Below are 20,010 nucleotides of genomic sequence, written 5' to 3' on the forward strand. Positions count from 1 at the left end.
GTAAGTCGCTTAGGTAGGTACAGCAATTTTTCAGAACAACTTACAGAATCTTCGTAAGAATTAGCGACATAAAAATGCGACACTTCTATCAACAGCTCATCCATGTCCTTCCAATTTCAAGGATCAAGATGATTCGTTCGCAGTATCGGTACATTACCCAATGATTCACCGGAGGCGCGGCGGCGGGCCCGCCACTGCGCGCTTCGACAGCGTCCCGTCTATCGTACCTACCTAACTCTATGTACGTAACTATCTATATGTTTGACTATCTATGTATTTGTGCCGCATCGCACCCACACATGTTTACAATACTTTCATGCAACAAATAGGTAAGTATGTAGTAGGTATGTATATGTGTCACCTGTGAACGAAATGTAAACAAGCGTTGATTGCGTCTTGTTGGTACCTACCTACATGATCTGCCTAGCCGTTTCTTAGCGTGCTCGAATTCAAAACGAGATTGAGCTGTCACAGTCCTTGTAAAGCACTGGTAGGTACTCAGCTACATCCGGTTAGACTGGAAGCCGACCCCAACATAGTTGGGAAAAAAGGCTCGGAGGATGATGGAGCTGTCACAGTCCTCAAGTATCATAATTAACATTGAGATCGGAAGTGAATTTTATCCCAACTGATTTCACTGATTCACCCAAAGACCCCAGTGCACAATGGCCCATGCCACAGAGATCGGAACGGAATTTTATCCCAATTGATTCACTGATTCACCCAAAGACCCCACTGCACAATGGCCCATGCCACAGATTACCCATGCCCAGGCCATCGCCTTTTGTATACAGGGGGTACCTAATGGTAAATGATGGCAGACCCAGACAATTGCCAATCGTGGCTTGCAATTGGGGAGTTGTCGGTTTTTTGGGCACACTACAAAGGAATCGTGGCGTAGCGTGGCCTGTGGTGTTTACACAATCGGCCATTGTTTAGTTCGTCACCGGCTGCTGATCAGGATAGTACACTTTTGTCTTGCGTGTAAAAATAAATATAGTGGTGAGAATCGCATTGCAGACTCCCTGAAAATTCCTGTTTCAGAACTTTAAAAAAAAAGAAATTTTGGATGCATTAAAAAAAAAAAAAAACAAGATTCGATCCGATCTGGTGTGGGAGAAAAACTTTATAAGCCAATTTGGATTTTTTGTGACGTTACGGAGGCATTTTTGAAAGGAAATAGGTATACATGCAAAAGTATTATATCGACAGATGAACAAAGAGTAGGTAAGTAAAACAACTAAATAGTTTCCAATATTTTTTATTAATTAGCAAGTACGTATTTACTCATTTAAATTTCTAATTAAATTATGCATTATCACATTCCCTACCACTGGATAGTCTACTTTGATAGATGTAATTCATAAAATTTGATCTTATTTGCGTAGCACTACTAGGAGCCCGATGAGGTACAGATTGTAATGGTAAAAGATTTTCTTTATGGTTTACTCTCAAACCTACATGGACCAATTCACCATTTCTATCATAGCTGTCAACACTGCCTGGTGGAGTATAAATATCGCGAGATGAATCACTCTTTCTCAAAAAATTATGCAGTAATAAACAGCTCTGGGTTATAGCAGAAGTTTTAACGACATCTAATGGAATAGGTTTTTGAAAAACTCTAAAAACTGACGATAATATCCCGAAAGTGTTCTCTACGACCGCACGAGAACGTGATAATTGTTGATTAAACACTCTTTCTGGGGTACCTGACAGAAAACGTCCAGAAAACGGCCTCATAATATGAGTACTAAGAGCAAAACCGCCATCACCCAGAAAAACATAAGGCATATTAGTATTACTTCCAGGAAGTGGGCTACTAGGTGGTAAATTAAGGGTCCCATCGCATATTTTTTTCCACAAATTGCTTTGTTTTAAAATACCTGCATCACTGATTCTGCCCTTGCTTCCTATATCAGCAAACGAAAAACAGTAATCACTATCAACAAGGGATAGTAAAACAATGCTGAAACTTCCTTTGTAATTCAAGTATTCAGGTCCGGCATGAGCTGATGCTAAGGTAATATGCTTCCCATCAATCGCGCCGAGGCAATGTGGAAAACTGAATCCTTCCGTTTTGGTCAGCCATTCTTCAGGACTTGTGGGAATCTGAAAAAATAAATATATTTTTTTCAGGCATTCATTGGAGAACAGACACCAATTCCACTATTTACTGTTACAGCCATTTTATCGTCCCACTGCTGGGCTGCGGCCTCATCTCACGCGGAGAAGGATTGAGCATTAATCACCACGCTTGCTCAATGCGGATTGGTGATTATGAAATTCCACTTTTCTATATCTATACTAATATTATAAAGCTGAAGAGTTTGTTTGTTTGTTTGAACGCGCTAATCTCAGAAACTACTGGTCCGATTTGAATATTTCTTTCAGTGTTAGATAGCCCATTTATCGAGGAAGGCTATAGGCAACTTTTTATCCCGATACGGGAAGTAGTTCCCACGGGATGCGGGTGAAACCGCTGGCAGAAGCTAGTTTTTGACAAAAAAAAAATTATGTACGTATATACAAATACGTATATACTAACTCACCTTAATCATGTCCTTTAACACTTGGTTCAGAGCCAAACAGACTTCAGGAATAATTCTAGATATGAGTGTACTTGATATTTTAAATTGGTTGTGCAGGGTCCTATAACTGTCTCCAGTAGCAAGAAATCGCAATGTTAATGCCAATCTTATTTTTGGAGGTATCGCTTCTCGCCAATATGTATCCTTTTTTGCAATAATTGGCGATATTTTTTGCAATATATATTCGAAATCAGTTGATGACATACGAACAAAGTGACCGACCCCTGATGGTTCTTCAACAAGGTCGCTTATGAGATTGTCCATGAATTCCCTGAAAATGGTAAAAAAACATAGTCATGCTACGTTAAAGTACACAATGGCCTGTGATTATCCACGCTTTGCAATGCACAATTTATTGTAGGCCACGATCACTTGGGTGTTCACACAATTGCGCATGGGTCATTGCTGCCGTGCAAACCACTTGCGATGGACGTCGAAGTAGTTACGGTTATTTGTATACTATACTACTATATTTATAATATATTATACTACACTACTATATTTATTTGTACACGCAACACAAAAGTGTACTATCCTCAGCGGCCGGTGACGAACTAAACATTGGCCCATTGTGTAATCACCACAGGCCACGGCTACGCCACGATCCTTTTGAAGTGTGCCCAAAAAACTGACAACTTCATCAACAACGCCATCATATACCATTACCCCCTGTACACAATGGCGATGGCCTTAACATTCTAATTCTAAATATTAATATCATAACCTCCAAATTAAAAAATCAACGTACCTTGTCCTGTTTCGATGAATGTTCAGCATCCAGCATCGCCTTTTTCGCAATTTCTTTTTAATAACTTTGTGACGGTACACACTTCTGTAATACTTGTAAACGTTATACAAATATATAGACGCAGCCGTAACTACTTGGACGTCCATCGCGAGTGGTTTCCCAGGCAGCAATGAGCCAGCCATGCGCGGTGCGCCAATGTGTAAACACCCAATCGTGATCGTGGCCTACAATTTGTGCATTGCCAGTACACATTGGCCTGTGATTGGCTTATTTTGTGGTTCAGACGCCCTCTAGTGGTGAATAGCGAACTATTTAACCAAGCTACTGAAAGATAGCGTACTTCCATTTTGTGTGGTTTCACCTGTTATTAACTAGATGTCGCTGACGTCGCCGCGGCTGTCTACGACGCAGCCGACACGTTCATATCAATGACAAGTTGATTTACCTTCATAATTAGTCAAAACATACACAAATTATAGCAGATATACTAATAAGCCTAGAAAAATAAACTAATGTAGTATGCAGAATGTCGAACAGGTTCTTACGTTTGTCAATAGATGCCGCTGACTCCCAGCTCCGTTGTATGAACTTGAACCTCCTTCTTACTCATGGTCGCCTAGTACTCACTGTTTCCATGCGCGAATATGACGGGGCAAAACGGATCGCTACGTCACTGAACGTGCCAAACTCGCAGCAGAATGGCGTTGAAATGTGGGATATTTCGATTTATTCTGAAGATTATTAATACGTGCGGGGGCTTTTTAAAACGATAAGCTTTAAAATTTATTGAATTATTTATGTAAAAAAAGATTTTCTTTATAAATAATGTGCTAGAAAATAAATATTGCACACGAGTTTGTAGTTGCCTTATCGGGAATTACATGTTTGAGCCGTTTGGGGTTGAAACTCTCGGGCCGTGGGGTCCGAGTGCTCACGCGCTTGCGAAGGAAATTTCTAAACGCCTTGTTGACACTTCTCGTGACCCAAGGGCTGGCTTTTATTTCGCACAGAGGTTGAGCATTGCCATCCAACGTGGCAATGCTGCCAGCCTTCTGGGTACATTACCCGGTGACAGCGATGAGGAGCAATTTTTTGATGCAATGTATTAGTTTTAAGTTGTACATATAAGTTTATTTTTAATTTTTAAAATTAATGTAAATATTATGTAAATAAAATTCATATTTAATTTTGTAACCTTCTTTCTCCATTTGAGTAGACGCTTAAGTAAAGGTTTAACATTTTTTTTACATTATAAAATAACATGCGGCTAAAAAAACAATATACCTAACTACTTATTATTTTGAGCCGTAGTTTATTAGACTATCAAGATAGGTTAGGTAACCTTTAGTTAAGCGCCAAATTATGGAGAATAATAGGTAGTGCATGTAAGTAACTGTTATTAAAAATCAAAGATCTAATATTTGGTCATCTGTGATGTATACCTACTAATTGAAAATTAATGAAAAGCTGCGCATCATTACCAATCGAAAAACCCAAAGAAAAAAATATTAGTATTGTTTTCTTACAACCAGCGCATCACGAGGCTCCTCGGAACTTATGCGTCCCTGGTACTTCATAAAGTAGCGGTGGGGTAAATTCGGACGGCCGAGTGTGACGACGAGAAATTTTTGCGCCAATGATCTCAATATTTCTCAGTAAATACAAAACGGATCAAAATTACAACTTGGTTACCTGAAAGTTCATGACAAAAACCTTATTTTGTTAGTTTTCAAAACATGATTAGGTAACTTTTTTAACAGAGAAAAATATATCAAACATACCTCTTTTTAAAAAGAGATTCACATATTCTGGGCAAACGGGACCGATTTAAGCCTCTTAACTTTTTTCGTAGTTGAGTATATACATACTCTTTAAAATTGTAGAAGGAATTTTTATCAAATTATCATTTCTAAATAATAAAATTACAAAACCATTTTGTCGCTTACGACGTTTAGTTATAAGCTAGCGCGCGTATTGTATCCTCGCCCCGCTCAGACGCTCCGTCCCCTCTTGGCCTCTTAGGTGCGCGTGCCCGGTTATGGAATTATTGTTTACTGTTTGAATTTCTGCACTTTTTTTAATTTAAGGTAATTTTAATCAATTGAATAGATAAATACATAATAATAAATTAACCAGGATGGTTGGAGTTGCTTGGGACAGCAATTGGCTGATATGATGATGATAATGAAGAAGAAATACCTAAGTCCCAATCCCAAGTTCCGTAATAAATAACATTTACTTAGTAAGTGGAGCTACATGTATTTTAGTAAGTACCCAAACACTCTCCAATATCTAAGTGACCACACCACGCGCAGTTAGGCAGCTACCTATGTATGTACCTATTTATTTACTCATAATACCTAAACTAAATCAACAGCATGTATAAATATGTAAGAAGTAATAAATATTACCTATAGAGGATTTTTTTGATTGAAGCTTCACCCTATCCCCACAGCCCATAATCGTCATCCTCCGAGCCTTTTGCCCAACTATGTTGGGGTCGGCTTCCAGTCTAACCGGATGTAGCTGTGTACCAGTGCTTTACAAGGAGCAACTGCCCTATCTGACCACCCTATCCCCATAATATAAGTACATACTTACGTAATATATTCATAGTAACTAGCTTCTGTCTGCCTGCGGTTTAACCCGCGTTTCGAGATTACTGCTTCCCTTCCCGTAGCCGGATGGAGGCAAAAACTAGCCTATGTCCTTCTCCCGGGTCTAAGCTATCTGTATGTTACAGCTTAAACGGTTCAGGTGGAAGATTTGTGATCTATACTAATTGAAAATTAATGAAAAGCTACATCATTACTAACCCAAAAATGCCAAAGAACTCCGTACTAATATTTCATACAACCAGCGCCATCCCGAGTCTCCTCGGAACTTATGTGTCCCTGGTACTTCACAAAGTAGCGGTGGGGTAAATTCGGCCGGCCGAGTGTGACGACGGGAAATTTTGGCGCCAATGATCTCAATTTTTCTCAGTAAATACGAAACGGATCAAAACACAACTTGGTTACCTGAAAGTTCATGATAAAAACCTTATTTTGTTAGTTTTAAAAACATGATTAGGTAACTTTTTTAACAGAGAAAAATATATCAAACATACCTCTTTTTAAAAAGAGATTCACATATTATGGGCAAACGGGACCGATTTAAGCCTCTTAACTTTTTTCGTAGTTGAGTATATACATACTCTTTAAAATTGTAGAAGGAATTTTTATCAAATTATCATTTCTAAATAATAAAATTACAAAACCATTTTGTCGCTTACGACGTTTAGTTATAAGCTAGCGCGCGTATTGTAACCTCGCCCCGCTCAGACGCTCCGTCCCCTCGTGGCCCCTTAGGTGCGCGTGCCCGGTTATGGAATTATTGTTTACTGTTTGAATTTCTGCACTTTTTTAATTTTAGGTAGGTAATTATAATCAATTGAATAGATAAGTACATAATAATAAATTAACCTGGATGGTTGGAGTTCCTTGAGACAGCAATTGGCTGGTACGATGATGATGATGAAGAAATAAGTTCCAATCCCAAATTCCACAATAAATAACATGTGCTTAATAAGCGGAGCTACATGTATTTTAGTACTTACCAATTCTCCAATCTCCAAGTGCCCACAGTCCACACCACGCGCATTTAGGCACCTACCTATGTTTTATCTACTCATAATACCTAAAAATAGGAACTATTAAGTAATCTCTGCCTAAATCAACAGCATATTTATGTAAGTAGGTAGGAACTAATAAATATTATACCTCTAGATCTAGAGGATTTTTTGATTAAAGGTACTCATCATCCTCCGAGCCTTTTTCCCAAACTATGTTGGGGTCGGCTTCCAGTCTAACCGGATGTAGCTGAGTACCAGTGCTTTACAAGGAGCGACTGCCCTGCCTGACCTCCTCAACCCAGTTACCCGGGCAACCCAATACCCCTTGGTTAGACTGGTGTCAGACTTACTGGCTTCTGACTACCCGTAACGACTGCCAAGGATGTTCAATGACAGCCGGGACCTACAGTTTAACGTGCCATCCGAAACACAGTCATTGGTGTCTAAGATATACTTAGAAAGTACATACAAACTTAGAAAAGTTGCATTGGTACTTGCCTGACCTGGAATCGAACCCGCGCCCTCATACTCGAGAGGTTGGTTCTTTGCCCACTAGGCCACCACGATTAAAGGTACTACCACAGATTATATAATAGTTACTAAGTACTAGATAATAATTTTATAAACATCTTTCACTGTTGAAAAGCTTTCACCCTATCCCCATAATATAAGTACATATAGGTACTTAATTAAATCCTTGTGATATATTCATAGTAACTAGCTTCTGCGTGCGGTTTGACCCGCGTTCGATCATTATCAACCGAAAAACCCAAAGACAACATCCATGCTACGGTAAAGATATGGCCATGCGCCATCGCGAGTTTCCTCGGAACTTATGCGTCCCTGGTACTTCATAAAGCAGCGGTGGGGTAAATTCGGACGGTCGACTGTGACGGAGACATTCACAGAACGACTTGTTTATTAAGATTTCTACTATACTTAAATATTTCTGTACTTAGGTAATTATTGTAATGTATTGTTATTGGAATTGAATAACGACGTGTTAAGTACTACATAATAATAGATTACCCGGGATGCTTGGCGTTCCTTGGGAGGCCTACTTTCAGCGCTGGACGACAATGACGATGATATGGAGTAAATAAGTCTCAAGTTTTAAAAAACTGGTTCAAATGAACCTTCAATAAATAACATACCTAGCCTAAGTAAAATTTTCTAATAAAAAAAACAATAATAAGTGCATAGTCAATCTCCGAGTGACCACTAGTAAAGCTAGTATTTTATTTACAAAAAATATTTAAGTAGGTACTATAAATACTTAGACAATTTTAAAATATGATCTTATAGGTTCATTTTGGAGAGGAATTAAAACAGATTTTGCAAAAATAAATATGAATTTATTAACAACGTCCATGTCAATCAATACACATTCATAATCACACGTTTACTAAATCTAAAATTATCACAATCATTATATTATGTTAACAGATTTCGGGGTAAGAAACCTTGTTGAGATCTTTCCGCACTATAAGTAGCGTAGGTACTTGTATCTTCATCTTAATTATCCATTATTTTCGAACTTAATGTTTCTTCGTAAGGTTTCAGTAATTCATATATTTGTTTCTTAATATCCCTAGCTCTACTTTCATTTGAATCGATGTCCTGTAATATGTTTAACCCGTTTTTAATACCAGTGAGCGCCTCCGACAAATTTTCGACAGTCATGTTTGACGTTGTGTGTCCTAATGTTTCTGAGGTTTCGTGTTCTTCCAATACACTTTGAGCTCGTAATTCTATAAACTCATCTGGTGTGAGTTCTGTAGAGTGAGAATATAACAGCGCCTCAATATCTCTGTCACTGACATTTAATTTAAGCTCATGTGCAAGTTGCTCAATATTTTCAATTATTTGTGAAACTCGACTGTGCTTATCGGTCGATTCATCACTCTCATCAGCTCCATTACTTGTCAGAAATATCTTCTCCCAGGCCGAGATCCAGTCTTCTTGATCCAAACCTTCCCATGAATCCATGAAAATTCTTATTGCGTGTAGAATATTAAACTTCTGCCAAGCCATTAAACCTGCTACCATGAAGAGTCTGGCCGAGGCAGCTGGCTCCACAGTAGATTTGATGTACTCCAATAACCGGAGCGTGTAATCTGCTTTCAGTATTGAGATCACGTCCGTCATTGGTTGCGAATATGCTTCATCTTGAGATAGGAAAAGTATCTTCACGCGATGGTCAAAGTCAAGCAAAGTGCTAGGCAAATGTTCTGGGGCGCTGGCAATAATCAGCATGACTTTGAATGGTATTCCATTTGAAGTGCAGTAGTTTTGTACCGAAGGAATGAAATGGTTGCCAAACCAGTCCTCGAAGAGAGAAGGCAACATACACGCCCTCGGGTTGGACTTCCAAATGACGGGCAGCCCACCTTTAGACTTACCATGTAAAGCTTTTGGGTTTTCAGTACGGTACACCATAAGAGGTTTCAACTTGAAATCTCCTGCTGCATTTCCACCAACCATGATTGTTAATGGGTCCTTAGATTTTTTGAAACCTGTTTCAGATGCTTGCTCTGCGCGTGCGATTTCACAAGCATCAGGCAATTTCTTCCAAAATAACGACGTGTAGCAAACATTGAATACAGTCTGTGGCGAATAGCCCCCATTGTCTATGGCCTGTTTTATTCTTTCAACATTTAACTCAGGTTTAGATGCAGTTTCCTGTGTCCCTGCAGCCTTGTACCAGCCACAGCGACGTTTGAAATCAATATACCAGTAATCGTTTGCATCAAATGTTTCGTCACTATATTCGCTATGTTGTGATTTCAATGACTCAAATAATTCCATGGCTTGTTCACATACGCTTTCTTTTGTTAGCTCAATATTGTCCCTAGCTTGGTCAGAGCACCATAACATTAAAATCGATTCTGTTTCAGTTAAAAGCCAGGTTTTTTTAGGTTTACTGCCTTTAATTCTAGCGTATTCCTCTAAAATACTTTCCCTATTTTCCAAAATTTTGCTCACCGTACTTCTATGTAGCTCGAGTTCCTTAGAAATTCCGTACATCGTCTTTCCGTTTTCATATTCATTTATGACGAGTATCTTGGTTTCTAAACTAATTATTTTATTCTTTTTTTTTTTGGGAACAATATCTCCATTTTGCGGTGTATTCCTTTTCATAATGATATTTTGAAACACAGATTTTCAATTACTCAAATCCTGTCGGTACGCGTATTTGTATGGGTACGTGTACTCAAGAAGGTTGTTTGATAACAAATGGGGACGTCAACACTTTACCACAATAAACTGAAGGCGAACGAAAGGGAAACGCGGACGTATACGTGTGACGCGCTAGCGGGGCGCGGGGGAACTGGCAATGTACTCTGTGGAGACTGGTCGCGAGATTGTCGACGTCGACTGACAGGCGGCCCGCTAAGTTCATCCACACATCAATAGATGTCGCTACAGCACAATTTAAATTTAATTGACTCATTTTCGTATTTTAAACGACTATATTTAGCTAAACAAAAGATAAATTAAAAAAAAACATGATTTTGATCGATTGATGGCTACTGGTAATAAGGCGAGCATAGTACAATAATTAACTTAGTCTGAACGGGAGTTTTCTTTAATGAATAAGATAAGAGATCTATTAGAGAATGAATAAGAGATCTATGTACTTCGTAATAACGCCATTTTTTATTTATATGATGTAACTAATCATTAACATTTCTTATCATGAACGATAATTTTGTATTCTCATTCGCCAACGTCCATACCACGTTGAATACACCGGTTCTCGTCCGATCACCGAAGTTAAGCAACATCGGGCGCGGTCAGTACTTGGATGGGTGACCGCCTGGGAACACCGCGTGACGTTGGCTTTTTGCCTTTTTTATTTTACTTTTAAAATAAAAATTGTAGTTGCTGGGTCTATGAACTGCAATTTTTTCGAAAAACGACTGCAATTTGGAACCTTCATCTTGTAGGCGCAAGGCGCTTCCTGCTAAGATCAGCGATTTTATTTTGTACCTATGAATGAAGCGGACACCCTGAATTATATGTAGGCTGCTTTATATCCCGATGCCAAAATTAGTTTCCTCGGGAGAATAGATACCTTTTTACACAAAGGTTAGCTCATTTCTTTTAAATACTAGGTATGTTTTTTCCTTCACCTAATTAAAGGAGGATTCAACAGTAATATCATGGGTTAGGTAAGGATTTTTACTATAAAATAAACAAGAAAGAACCATATTGATATTTTTTTTTTATTCTTTGACAATATTCCTTGGATTACAACAAAATGCAACAGGAGTATTCATATCACCGAATTAGCCGCCTTCAGTGGCACATTGGATCACTTTGTACAAAAAAAAAAAAAACAAAACTGTTCAAGTTACAATGCTATAAACTTGTAAGGATCGGCGGTTACAATATTAAGGATTTTTTTAAATGAGCATATACCCATCGAAATCATCAAATTATGTACATAGTCAAACAAAACTATATATAACATTTATACACGACACTACTTATACATACTAAAATCAGTTTGACTGCAAAGGCACTAAATTCTTAGTGTTATTGCTATAGAGTTACCAAAACAGCAAAAAGAAAAAAAAATGTGTAGTATTACATATTTCCGCTGTCTGTAAAAAAGCATGCATAGATATTCCTCAATAGCCTTTTTTCGGGGAAGGCTTAAAAGATTATTCCACCTGAAAATGTAACAATAAAATATTGCAATACTTCATACTTCTTGCTACAGCTACATCCGGTTAGACTGGAGGCCGACCCCAACATACTTGGGAAAAGGGCTCGGAGGATGATGACTTCATACTCCTCTTGTATAGAGATAGTCAATACTTTTTTTAAGTTAAGCCTTCTCCAAAAATAGGCTGAGCTTCAGTTCATTATATCCATATTTTATTGTGTTTTTTATTCACCACTTCAGTGTCCACGATGCAGACACAAAAGTTAAACAATAATGGCCTTACTTATAAACGTCTGTTGGACACTTGTCTAAAAAAATGACAGATTTTGACGTTGACGTAAGGTTCATTTTGCAACCACAATTCTTTTAGACAAGTGTAAAACAGGTGTTAAAGTTTTTGTAGTCACGCCATATGTGTCTACCAATTATGACTCATTGGACAGGCAAGTTATTAGTTATAAAAATTAATTTATTGACAAAAGTCTGTGAGTGACATCACAATATTGAAAAAAAAAAAAAAACTAGTCATAGTTTTCTTGGTGTTGCTACCTAATGGAAGCTGTTTTGGTAACACCTTTCAACATGTAACCGCCAATTTTTACGATGCTATAACATCTTACAAACAACACAAACCTATTTACACATTAAATAATTACACTTAGTTCCATCTGATAAATTAAAGTAGCTTATTATAAGTTTTCTTGTCGAAATCATTTCATGAATCTTTATGTACAAATGTGTTATGGATTCTAATGTTTTACATTAGAATTAACTGACCTTAATTTGGTATAAAATAAAGTAATATTTTTACTCAGTGCTCATGAGAATGTGACTTCGCTTCATAGAAATTATGTCAAATCAATCATAAAAACAAAGGATGCATCCGTTATTGATATCTGCAGTTAATAGCATATTGGGTAAAACAAGTGATAACATTGTCAGTATTTTGTGATAAAGGTAGCTAATATACTTTTTTCTCCAATTGAAAACTAAACAACTTTGGCATTTTGTAAACCTTGAATATTTTTTTTTATACTCATTGCAAATTATCAATTTTCCTAGCTAAACTGTACAAGGTAAGATATACAATATATTGTACACAGTTCATGCTTTGTAAATGTTTTTAAGCTTACATGTTGAACTATAATAGTAATTGAACACATAGTATGTGAATTTACATTGAATTGTGACAAATTAAAATTACAAATTCTTTCTTTTATGAATAAGTGTACAAAAGCTGGTTGCTTTTAGAATCAGTATGATAAAGTATGGTAATCCATTTACTACACACAAGAACTAAAAAAAACATGTCCAAATTGCCTGAAAACTGTATTATTACTTCATAAACTTAACGCAATTTGTACAAATGTATAATTTTGCCTCATCACTGCATATCATGTTATACTAATATGTATACATTTTGAGATCCAAATAAAAGCAAGACTATTTTCTCAGTGGTGATTAATTTTGATAATGAATTACATACATATTTGAAGGTGATATATTTTTGTATGAAAACGTTTGAACACAGAATTTGGCACGTTCTGGGTATAGCTTAGTGTATGTTTGATATTATATTATGCCAGAAAGGATGAGTGAAATATAACAAAACCAAAGATGACAGAAAACTTTATCAAGTTTAAAATAAGTCAGAAGCTGGCGACAAAATCAAATACTGGGATTATAGATCAAAAAGGTGATTATTTACTTAACAGAAAATAAAGTAGTTTAGGCTAATCTTGGTTGTTAATGTAAAACACAACTATATGATTTCAGTTGAGACAACAAGAGAAAAGTACCAGTCAGACAATTTGAGCTAATAATTAAAAATAAATACATAATATGTATAAAAACAAAAACTAAACAATACAACTAATAGAATAATTTACACTAGAATCACAGTTCCTAGTACTGATTCCAGGGCAAATTGTCTATAGCATGCTTCTTTAGTTTATGCTTTTTCAAATATTTCGAGTCTATGAAAGCTTCACCGCAAATGGAGCAGACATATGGCCTTTCACCCGTGTGTGTACGTAAATGAACCACCAAATTACCTTTAAGAGCAAAGAACTTCATACAAACTGAACATCCAAACTTCTTTTCCCTTGTATGAGTCAGTTGATGTGTCCGTAAATGTGTCTTTGTCTTGAAACGTAAAGAGCACAGCTGACATGGGAACGGTCGCTCATTGGTATGCACCCGTTCATGCATCAGCAACATAGCCTGGCTGGAACACCCTTTACCACAAATATTGCATTCAAACCTCTTTGCATTTTTCACTTTCAGGTTCTTGTGTGTTAGTATGTGTGTTTGCATGTCCTTCTTAGATGGTAGCACTTCACCACATTCGGAACATAGCAGTTCCGTTGGATCCACTATGTGTGTACTTTCAATATGCTGCTCCAAAGCAGACTCCACAGAAAACATCTTCTTACATAACGAGCAAGCATAACCAAGCAGTTTCCCTAAATTTGTAGTTATTTCCTGTTTCACAGTCTTCATTAATTCCTCTTTAACCTTTATTACTTTTGATCTCGTACAGTCTTCGGACTCTTTATGATCGGACAAAGCAGTCTTAGTCTCAAATGTTTTGTCGCACTGGTTGCAAGAAAACGGGTTCATATGTGTTAGTCTATGAGTTTGCATAGTAATTTTCTGGTGGAATCTCTTGAAGCATATGTCACACTCAAACTCTCTGATTCCACTATGTATCATCATGTGACGCTTCAAGTTGTTCGGATTAGCAAACGTTTTTAAACAGACATTGCAGCGAGGTTTAAAGTTGTTGTGACCATATTTGATATGTTGCGTCAAAGAATTGCGTCTGATAAGCTGGTTGCAGAACGGACAAGTGATGAGGAGGCCTGTACTGCTGTGGAGTAGCATGTGTCCCGTCAGTATCTCTGCAGACTCAAACCCTTTACCGCATAAGCTGCAAAGATGTTCCCCGGCAGGGTTGTGCTTGTATTGATGCTTCTCATAATCAGCTAGGTCCTCAAATTGCTCTCCGCAATCACACAAGAATGTCCCATCTTCTTGTTGTAAGACAGTTGCTATTTGACCATCATCTGCATACTCTATAACCAGCTCTGAGCCATCATACTTCAGTATTTGGAACTGAGAGGTGTCATCACCTTCACAGAATATTACTTCTTGAGACAAACCATCTCCATCTTCATCTTCATTTGTGACTAATTGTGTAAAATCGTTACTTTTCAAGAGTATAGTGCCATCGGACTCTGTGGTGGTCAATATTTTGATGAAGTTTTTCGAATTTGGAATATCTTTGATGACATCTGTAGAAATAGTTTCTATTATTTCATTTTCTTGTGCCTGTTCTATTTGTGCTAAACTCTGTTCGTGAGTCATTGTGTCCTCAGTTTCGTCAATATTCATAGCTCCTTCTAAGTCATCATTCTCTTGGCTTTCCTCCTCATTTTCTAGGATAGTAGCGGGTACGTTAGCAGGAACTTTAGTGTTGGACATAAGAAATGACTCAATTGAATCTTCAAACTGACTCTGTGTACTTTGAGTTTGTTCATGTATGTATGTAGTAGTATCTTCAGTTGCAGGATCATCAAATTGTTCTTCTTTGATGGGTACTACAGTAGGTTGGACTTTTGTTTTGTCCTTAGGGTCATCTATCACTAAAACATAATAGCAGTCATCGTCACTATCAGCAGGTTCTTGTTTGATAATAGCTTCAAGCTGTTTAACGGGATCATTTCCAATGTCTTCATCGTCCCCACTATGGTCATACTTAGAGAGATTGTCACTTTTAGATATGTCTAGTACAGCGTTCAGCTGTAGGCGTAGTTCATTGTCCATTTTGATGCACTGTTTGCGAAATTGGTATGCAGAGTTCATGATTGAGTAACAGTCCGAGCACAGCTTCTGTGGCAAACCATCATCTTCTTTCACCTGGAATTCATAGATAAACATTTAAGAACCTGGACATGTTAGTCTTTTTTGTTGTCATATACTGTGGCAACTATGTATATTCTATTTGGATAGGCACTTAAGATATCTTGATGTAACTTTTTACTTTTTTAAATCATAATGCATCCGATAATCAATTTACATGTAATACAATATTAGCAATAATGCAGGTGCAGGTATCTGTGGAGATCTAAGGGGGAGGCCTATGTTCAGCAGTGGACATCTTATGGCTGAGATGATGATGAATAGCAATTATTTTGTAAGTTGACTTCTTCAATACGTATTTGTGTAAAAAATCTTATCTAGATTTCTAGAAAACTTTTCAAAATGGTTTCAGCACATATACATATGTAGAGATTATCCAGTACAACCTTTACCTCTTATTATGAACAAACTATTTACCTGCAGTTTCAGCAACATGCTGTCGGAACTACTTCCCGTACTGGGATAAAATATGTATAGCTTTTCTTAGAAATAGTGTGATTTACCAACAGTGAAACAATTTGTCAAATGGATTCAGTAGTTTTGGAGCTTTAAGGGGATAAACAAAACAAAAAAATGTGTCCTGTTTATTATATTAAGAGATGATGAATGAATATGTTGCTTGCATAAGTTGTCATTTATGGGTTAAATATAAAATTTTACAAGCATATGCTCAATGATTCTGTTCAATGCATAAGTCTGTTTACTTATCATTGGGGTCTTAGCAGGTACATGGTATCATAATGAAGATATATTAAAACCAGATGAGCTTATTTCCCAACCATGTTGGGGTCGGCTTCCAGTAAAACTGAATGTGGCTGAGTACCAGTGTTTTGCACGAAGAGACTGCCTATCTGACCTCCTCAACCCGGTACCCATATGTAAGAAGGTAATAACCTAATGATGCAATAGACAGGATGAAATAGTTACTGCGAGTTCATAGGGACTATGAAATAAAAAGTAAGTTCTAAGCCAACTGTTCCGATTCAAAAGTAACACGGTTCCTCTCAATTATCGTCTCTAAACACCCCATTCAATCATGTTAATGTATACAATTTAAAAGACGGATTTTGATGAAATCTAACTCTCATAGAATCTAAGGAACAAGATCAATGTATCAGAAATTTTGATGGTTTGAGTATAGCTATTATTAAGTTTTACTCAAATATATGTTGTGTATTCATTACACTAACGAAAAATATGATAGTATCATATCCAAGCTTTTGTTTAACCTAAATAAAATAGAGCATCCGTGACAACGCTTTGCCGCCTTTTTTAGATACTCCATCTTCCAAACTATTCGCAGCAAATTCGACCTTATGATGTCTTATTGCACGTACAATAATGTCAAAAATCCTTTGCAATCAACTCATTTTCGCGGCCATTCTAAACTATACCAGAGGTTAGGATTCATGTCAATAATTAAATATCTGACATACTTACATGACATTTTAGCGATAATAACGCGGATTTTACATTTTCAACACGTAATAAAGCATGGAAATAGGATAAACGTACCTCAATCGTAGTAACTTCAAGGAATTTCTCAGTTACATTCTGTTCAGTATCTAGGAGTGACACTTCAGAATTGGCAGACAAACAACAGCGGCAAAGATCGGACCACGTATCCATTTTAATAGACGCGCATTATTATCCAACCAGTAACACCTGGAAAAATTAATATAAACACTGTGAGAATGCATTGTTTTGACAGTTAGTAATCAAAGACCACAATATAAGGTATCCAAAGAGAAAAATTATCTACGGACCATGCCCATAAAGACGATCTATTCGAAATTATAGACAAGAGACGAGCGTCCAAAATGGAGGCAGCAGCACAACGGAAGTTACGTCACGATAGATAATTTTTAGCTGTCATGGTGGCACAACTGACAGGAGAAAATGTGCGTTCCAGTCATCACAATTTTTTTAGTATTGTTTTTTAGTAAATACTTGTGCTTTTAAATGAATTCGCAACTCTTCATTAAATTGTGATTATTTTTTGTATTAAGTATATGTTAAATACCTAGTTCTTTATTACAATATGTTAAATAGTTCTGTTCATTTTCCGCGTAAATTGTTTATGGTTTTCACACGAGTTTCATTGACGCTCAATAAACTAAAATGTTCAACTAAAATAATGTTGTGATGATTCTTTGACTAGTATATAATAATGGTTAGTTTTCCGTCTTAATTCACATAATACTAAATCAGTTTCCTATCGTTATTCATCCAGATGAGGCATCGTTATAAAAAAGCGCCACCATTCCATAGACAATTCCAAAAAGGCGGCTGTCAAATCTTGAAGAACGGAATTGCCAGTTTAGAAAATTTGTATTTTTGTATCATGGGCATGGGATATGTTTGATTTATAATATTATTATTTTGCAATATTAGAACATATTATATGAAAATTATACTTTGATTTGATGTATATGGAAAAAATGCTTGTTTCTTAATTGGTAAGCCATTTATTTGATTTGAAAGAAATGAGTACTCTCATCGATATGATTATGTGCAACTGGCTGTTTTTTAGCGGTTTCACCCGTATTTCAGTAAGTACCTAAGTATAGATATAGAAGTATAGATGGCGTGTAGCCAAGCGGTCAGCTAAAATCGCGACGTTAAGCAGCCTCCACACCACTTACGAAGTTCCTCGGCAGGGTTTTCGCTAAAGTTGATCGGAGCTAATGAGCGCAGGGTAGTGTGGCGAATTTAGTCGAAGTAAGCCGAAGTGCCACTGTGCTCTCTTCGTAACGTGTGAAATTATTTTCATTTCTATAAATTAACGTACTTAATGAACAAACTACATAATATTCAATTATGTTTATTCAAGATTTTATGTGAAGGTACAGTTGATGACACAAGAACAACAACGTACGAAGGCACTGCTTATTTCTTATGAAATCTCTTCCAGCTTGACATTAAAATTTACATCAGCAAATAGTGACAGGTAACATCAAGTTGAATGTAAAACATTATTGATCCAGTCGAGGTAGGGGCTGACCGGTGCAAAGGCAACGATTGAAGCAAAAGGATTTTGATCACCAAAAGACATTACACCAATGATTCTATCGTCAAAGAATAAAGGCCCACCCGAGTCTCCTTTAGCTCCAGTATCCTGGCGAGATGAACACTTAGGACCAACACAGACTAATATGTTAGCTAGTTCCTTATAAATCGCAGGACATGCAACAATTGCCCCTTCTCCAACTTGTAGCTGCCTCGTATCGTCATCACCGACCTTCTTCGTCAGCCCGCCCCCTATATATTTCACAGGCAGTCCCATCATTGTCAAATGATCTACCGCGGACAATCTTCCATAACGTGGAAGGATTATATCACTGAAGCGCACCAGAGCTATGTCGTTGCCAGTTAATCCACCTGCGACGAGAAACGAAGGATGTACAATAAATTCTGAAACTGCAGTGTATGCTCCGGTTTCCAGAGGAGATACCGTATGGTTTCCGTACCACACGTAATGCTGGTACCTTTGTCTCCGTGAGCAATGTGCAGCTGTAAGACCATAGTTCTTCATTATGATGGAGATGGTACATGTCCTTATATGACGATTAGATGTTCTCAGTCTCATTATTACTGCAACATACGGGTATTCATGGGTTGCGACGTCTTGACCATGGAACACTCTAGGTTTTGGTGTCTTATTTGGTGCCCACTGTTCACTCGCGTTGGCATTAGCTGGTGGTGTTTTGTGAAATGACAAAAATAATAGCGTATGTAACATGAACATTTTCTGTGTGTGCGTTCTATCGAATTAATGTTCGAATGGCTGCTGAGTGCGGTAAGTATACCGAAGCGTCGTAAAAAAAAAATTGAATTTTGATAAAACGTGGCGTATATTATGTATGTATGTATTGTAATGTTTATAAGTAATTTTGTATTGTATTTTTATAGGCGTTAGTTGCCTGAAAAAAGGAATAAATAAAAAAAGTATAGGTTTAATACCTGCTTGTTTCTTTATTCGTTAATTTAGCTTCTACAGTAGAATAACTATAGCTATAATATAACTACTATAATATAACTACAGTAGTATAGGGTGTAAGGGGTCCCAAACAATATCTTTCGGGATCCAAGCCAACCTCTCCTGCTCGTGGTACACCCTGCTAAACAACAAACGAGGCTCTGGCGACCCACCCACCAACCGTGCACTGGACCAGCATGGTGGGACTCGGTCCAAACCCCCATGAGTAACACACCCACAGTTCGGCCCCAAGTGCCCGGCGGCCCCAGTGGCCGAGCTGTCTCTGACGGAAGCCAGCCCGGCGCTGGGACCCGGGGCGTATACAATCTCCGGGCGAGATCGATACCCCGTCAAACAACCGCGGCTAACGTTCTACTGGATACTGATAAGCTTAACGTATTAACCTATAATGTCCGAACATTGCTAAAAGACGAGCGCCTAGTAGAGTTGGAAAACTCTCTTAAAGACATCCGTTGGGAC

At 37.5% G+C, this 20,010-nt stretch overlaps 4 protein-coding genes and 1 non-coding gene across 5 annotated transcripts; 1 reads left to right on the forward strand and 4 right to left on the reverse strand.

Annotated features, from left to right (window-relative positions):
* Window positions 1–1,251: 1,251 nt before the first annotated feature.
* On the reverse strand, window positions 1,252–3,531 carry LOC110382359 (uncharacterized). The gene is made up of 3 exons (XM_049845966.2): window positions 3,340–3,531; window positions 2,553–2,862; window positions 1,252–2,112 (listed from the first exon to the last, which is right to left on the reverse strand). The coding sequence occupies exons 1-3, from the start codon at window positions 3,519–3,521 to the stop codon at window positions 1,309–1,311; spliced, it is 1,296 nt and encodes a 431-aa protein (XP_049701923.2). The 5' UTR covers window positions 3,522–3,531; the 3' UTR covers window positions 1,252–1,308.
* A 4,828-nt stretch (window positions 3,532–8,359) lies between these two features.
* Window positions 8,360–10,305, reverse strand: LOC110382363 (tigger transposable element-derived protein 1). Its single transcript, XM_021342972.3, has one exon. It carries the CDS (start codon window positions 10,091–10,093, stop codon window positions 8,468–8,470), a length of 1,626 nt encoding a protein of 541 aa, XP_021198647.3. The 5' UTR covers window positions 10,094–10,305; the 3' UTR covers window positions 8,360–8,467.
* A 373-nt stretch (window positions 10,306–10,678) lies between these two features.
* On the forward strand, window positions 10,679–10,797 carry LOC126055683 (5S ribosomal RNA). The gene has a single exon (XR_007511608.2). It is a non-coding gene; the product is annotated as a 5S ribosomal RNA (ribosomal RNA).
* A 363-nt stretch (window positions 10,798–11,160) lies between these two features.
* On the reverse strand, window positions 11,161–17,438 carry LOC110382361 (zinc finger protein ZFP2). The gene is made up of 3 exons (XM_021342968.3): window positions 17,318–17,438; window positions 17,067–17,216; window positions 11,161–15,548 (listed from the first exon to the last, which is right to left on the reverse strand). Exons 2-3 carry the CDS (start codon window positions 17,178–17,180, stop codon window positions 13,533–13,535), a joined length of 2,130 nt encoding a protein of 709 aa, XP_021198643.3. The 5' UTR covers window positions 17,181–17,216; window positions 17,318–17,438; the 3' UTR covers window positions 11,161–13,532.
* A 1,069-nt stretch (window positions 17,439–18,507) lies between these two features.
* LOC135118787 (serine protease SSP1-like) lies at window positions 18,508–19,076 on the reverse strand. The gene is made up of 2 exons (XM_064041659.1): window positions 19,040–19,076; window positions 18,508–18,932 (listed from the first exon to the last, which is right to left on the reverse strand). Exons 1-2 carry the CDS (start codon window positions 19,074–19,076, stop codon window positions 18,508–18,510), a joined length of 462 nt encoding a protein of 153 aa, XP_063897729.1.
* Between the last annotated feature and the right edge of the window lie 934 nt (window positions 19,077–20,010).

The sequence above is a fragment of the Helicoverpa armigera genome, chromosome 25, assembly GCF_030705265.1.
Source record: "Helicoverpa armigera isolate CAAS_96S chromosome 25, ASM3070526v1, whole genome shotgun sequence".
Taxonomy (NCBI): domain Eukaryota; kingdom Metazoa; phylum Arthropoda; class Insecta; order Lepidoptera; family Noctuidae; genus Helicoverpa; species Helicoverpa armigera.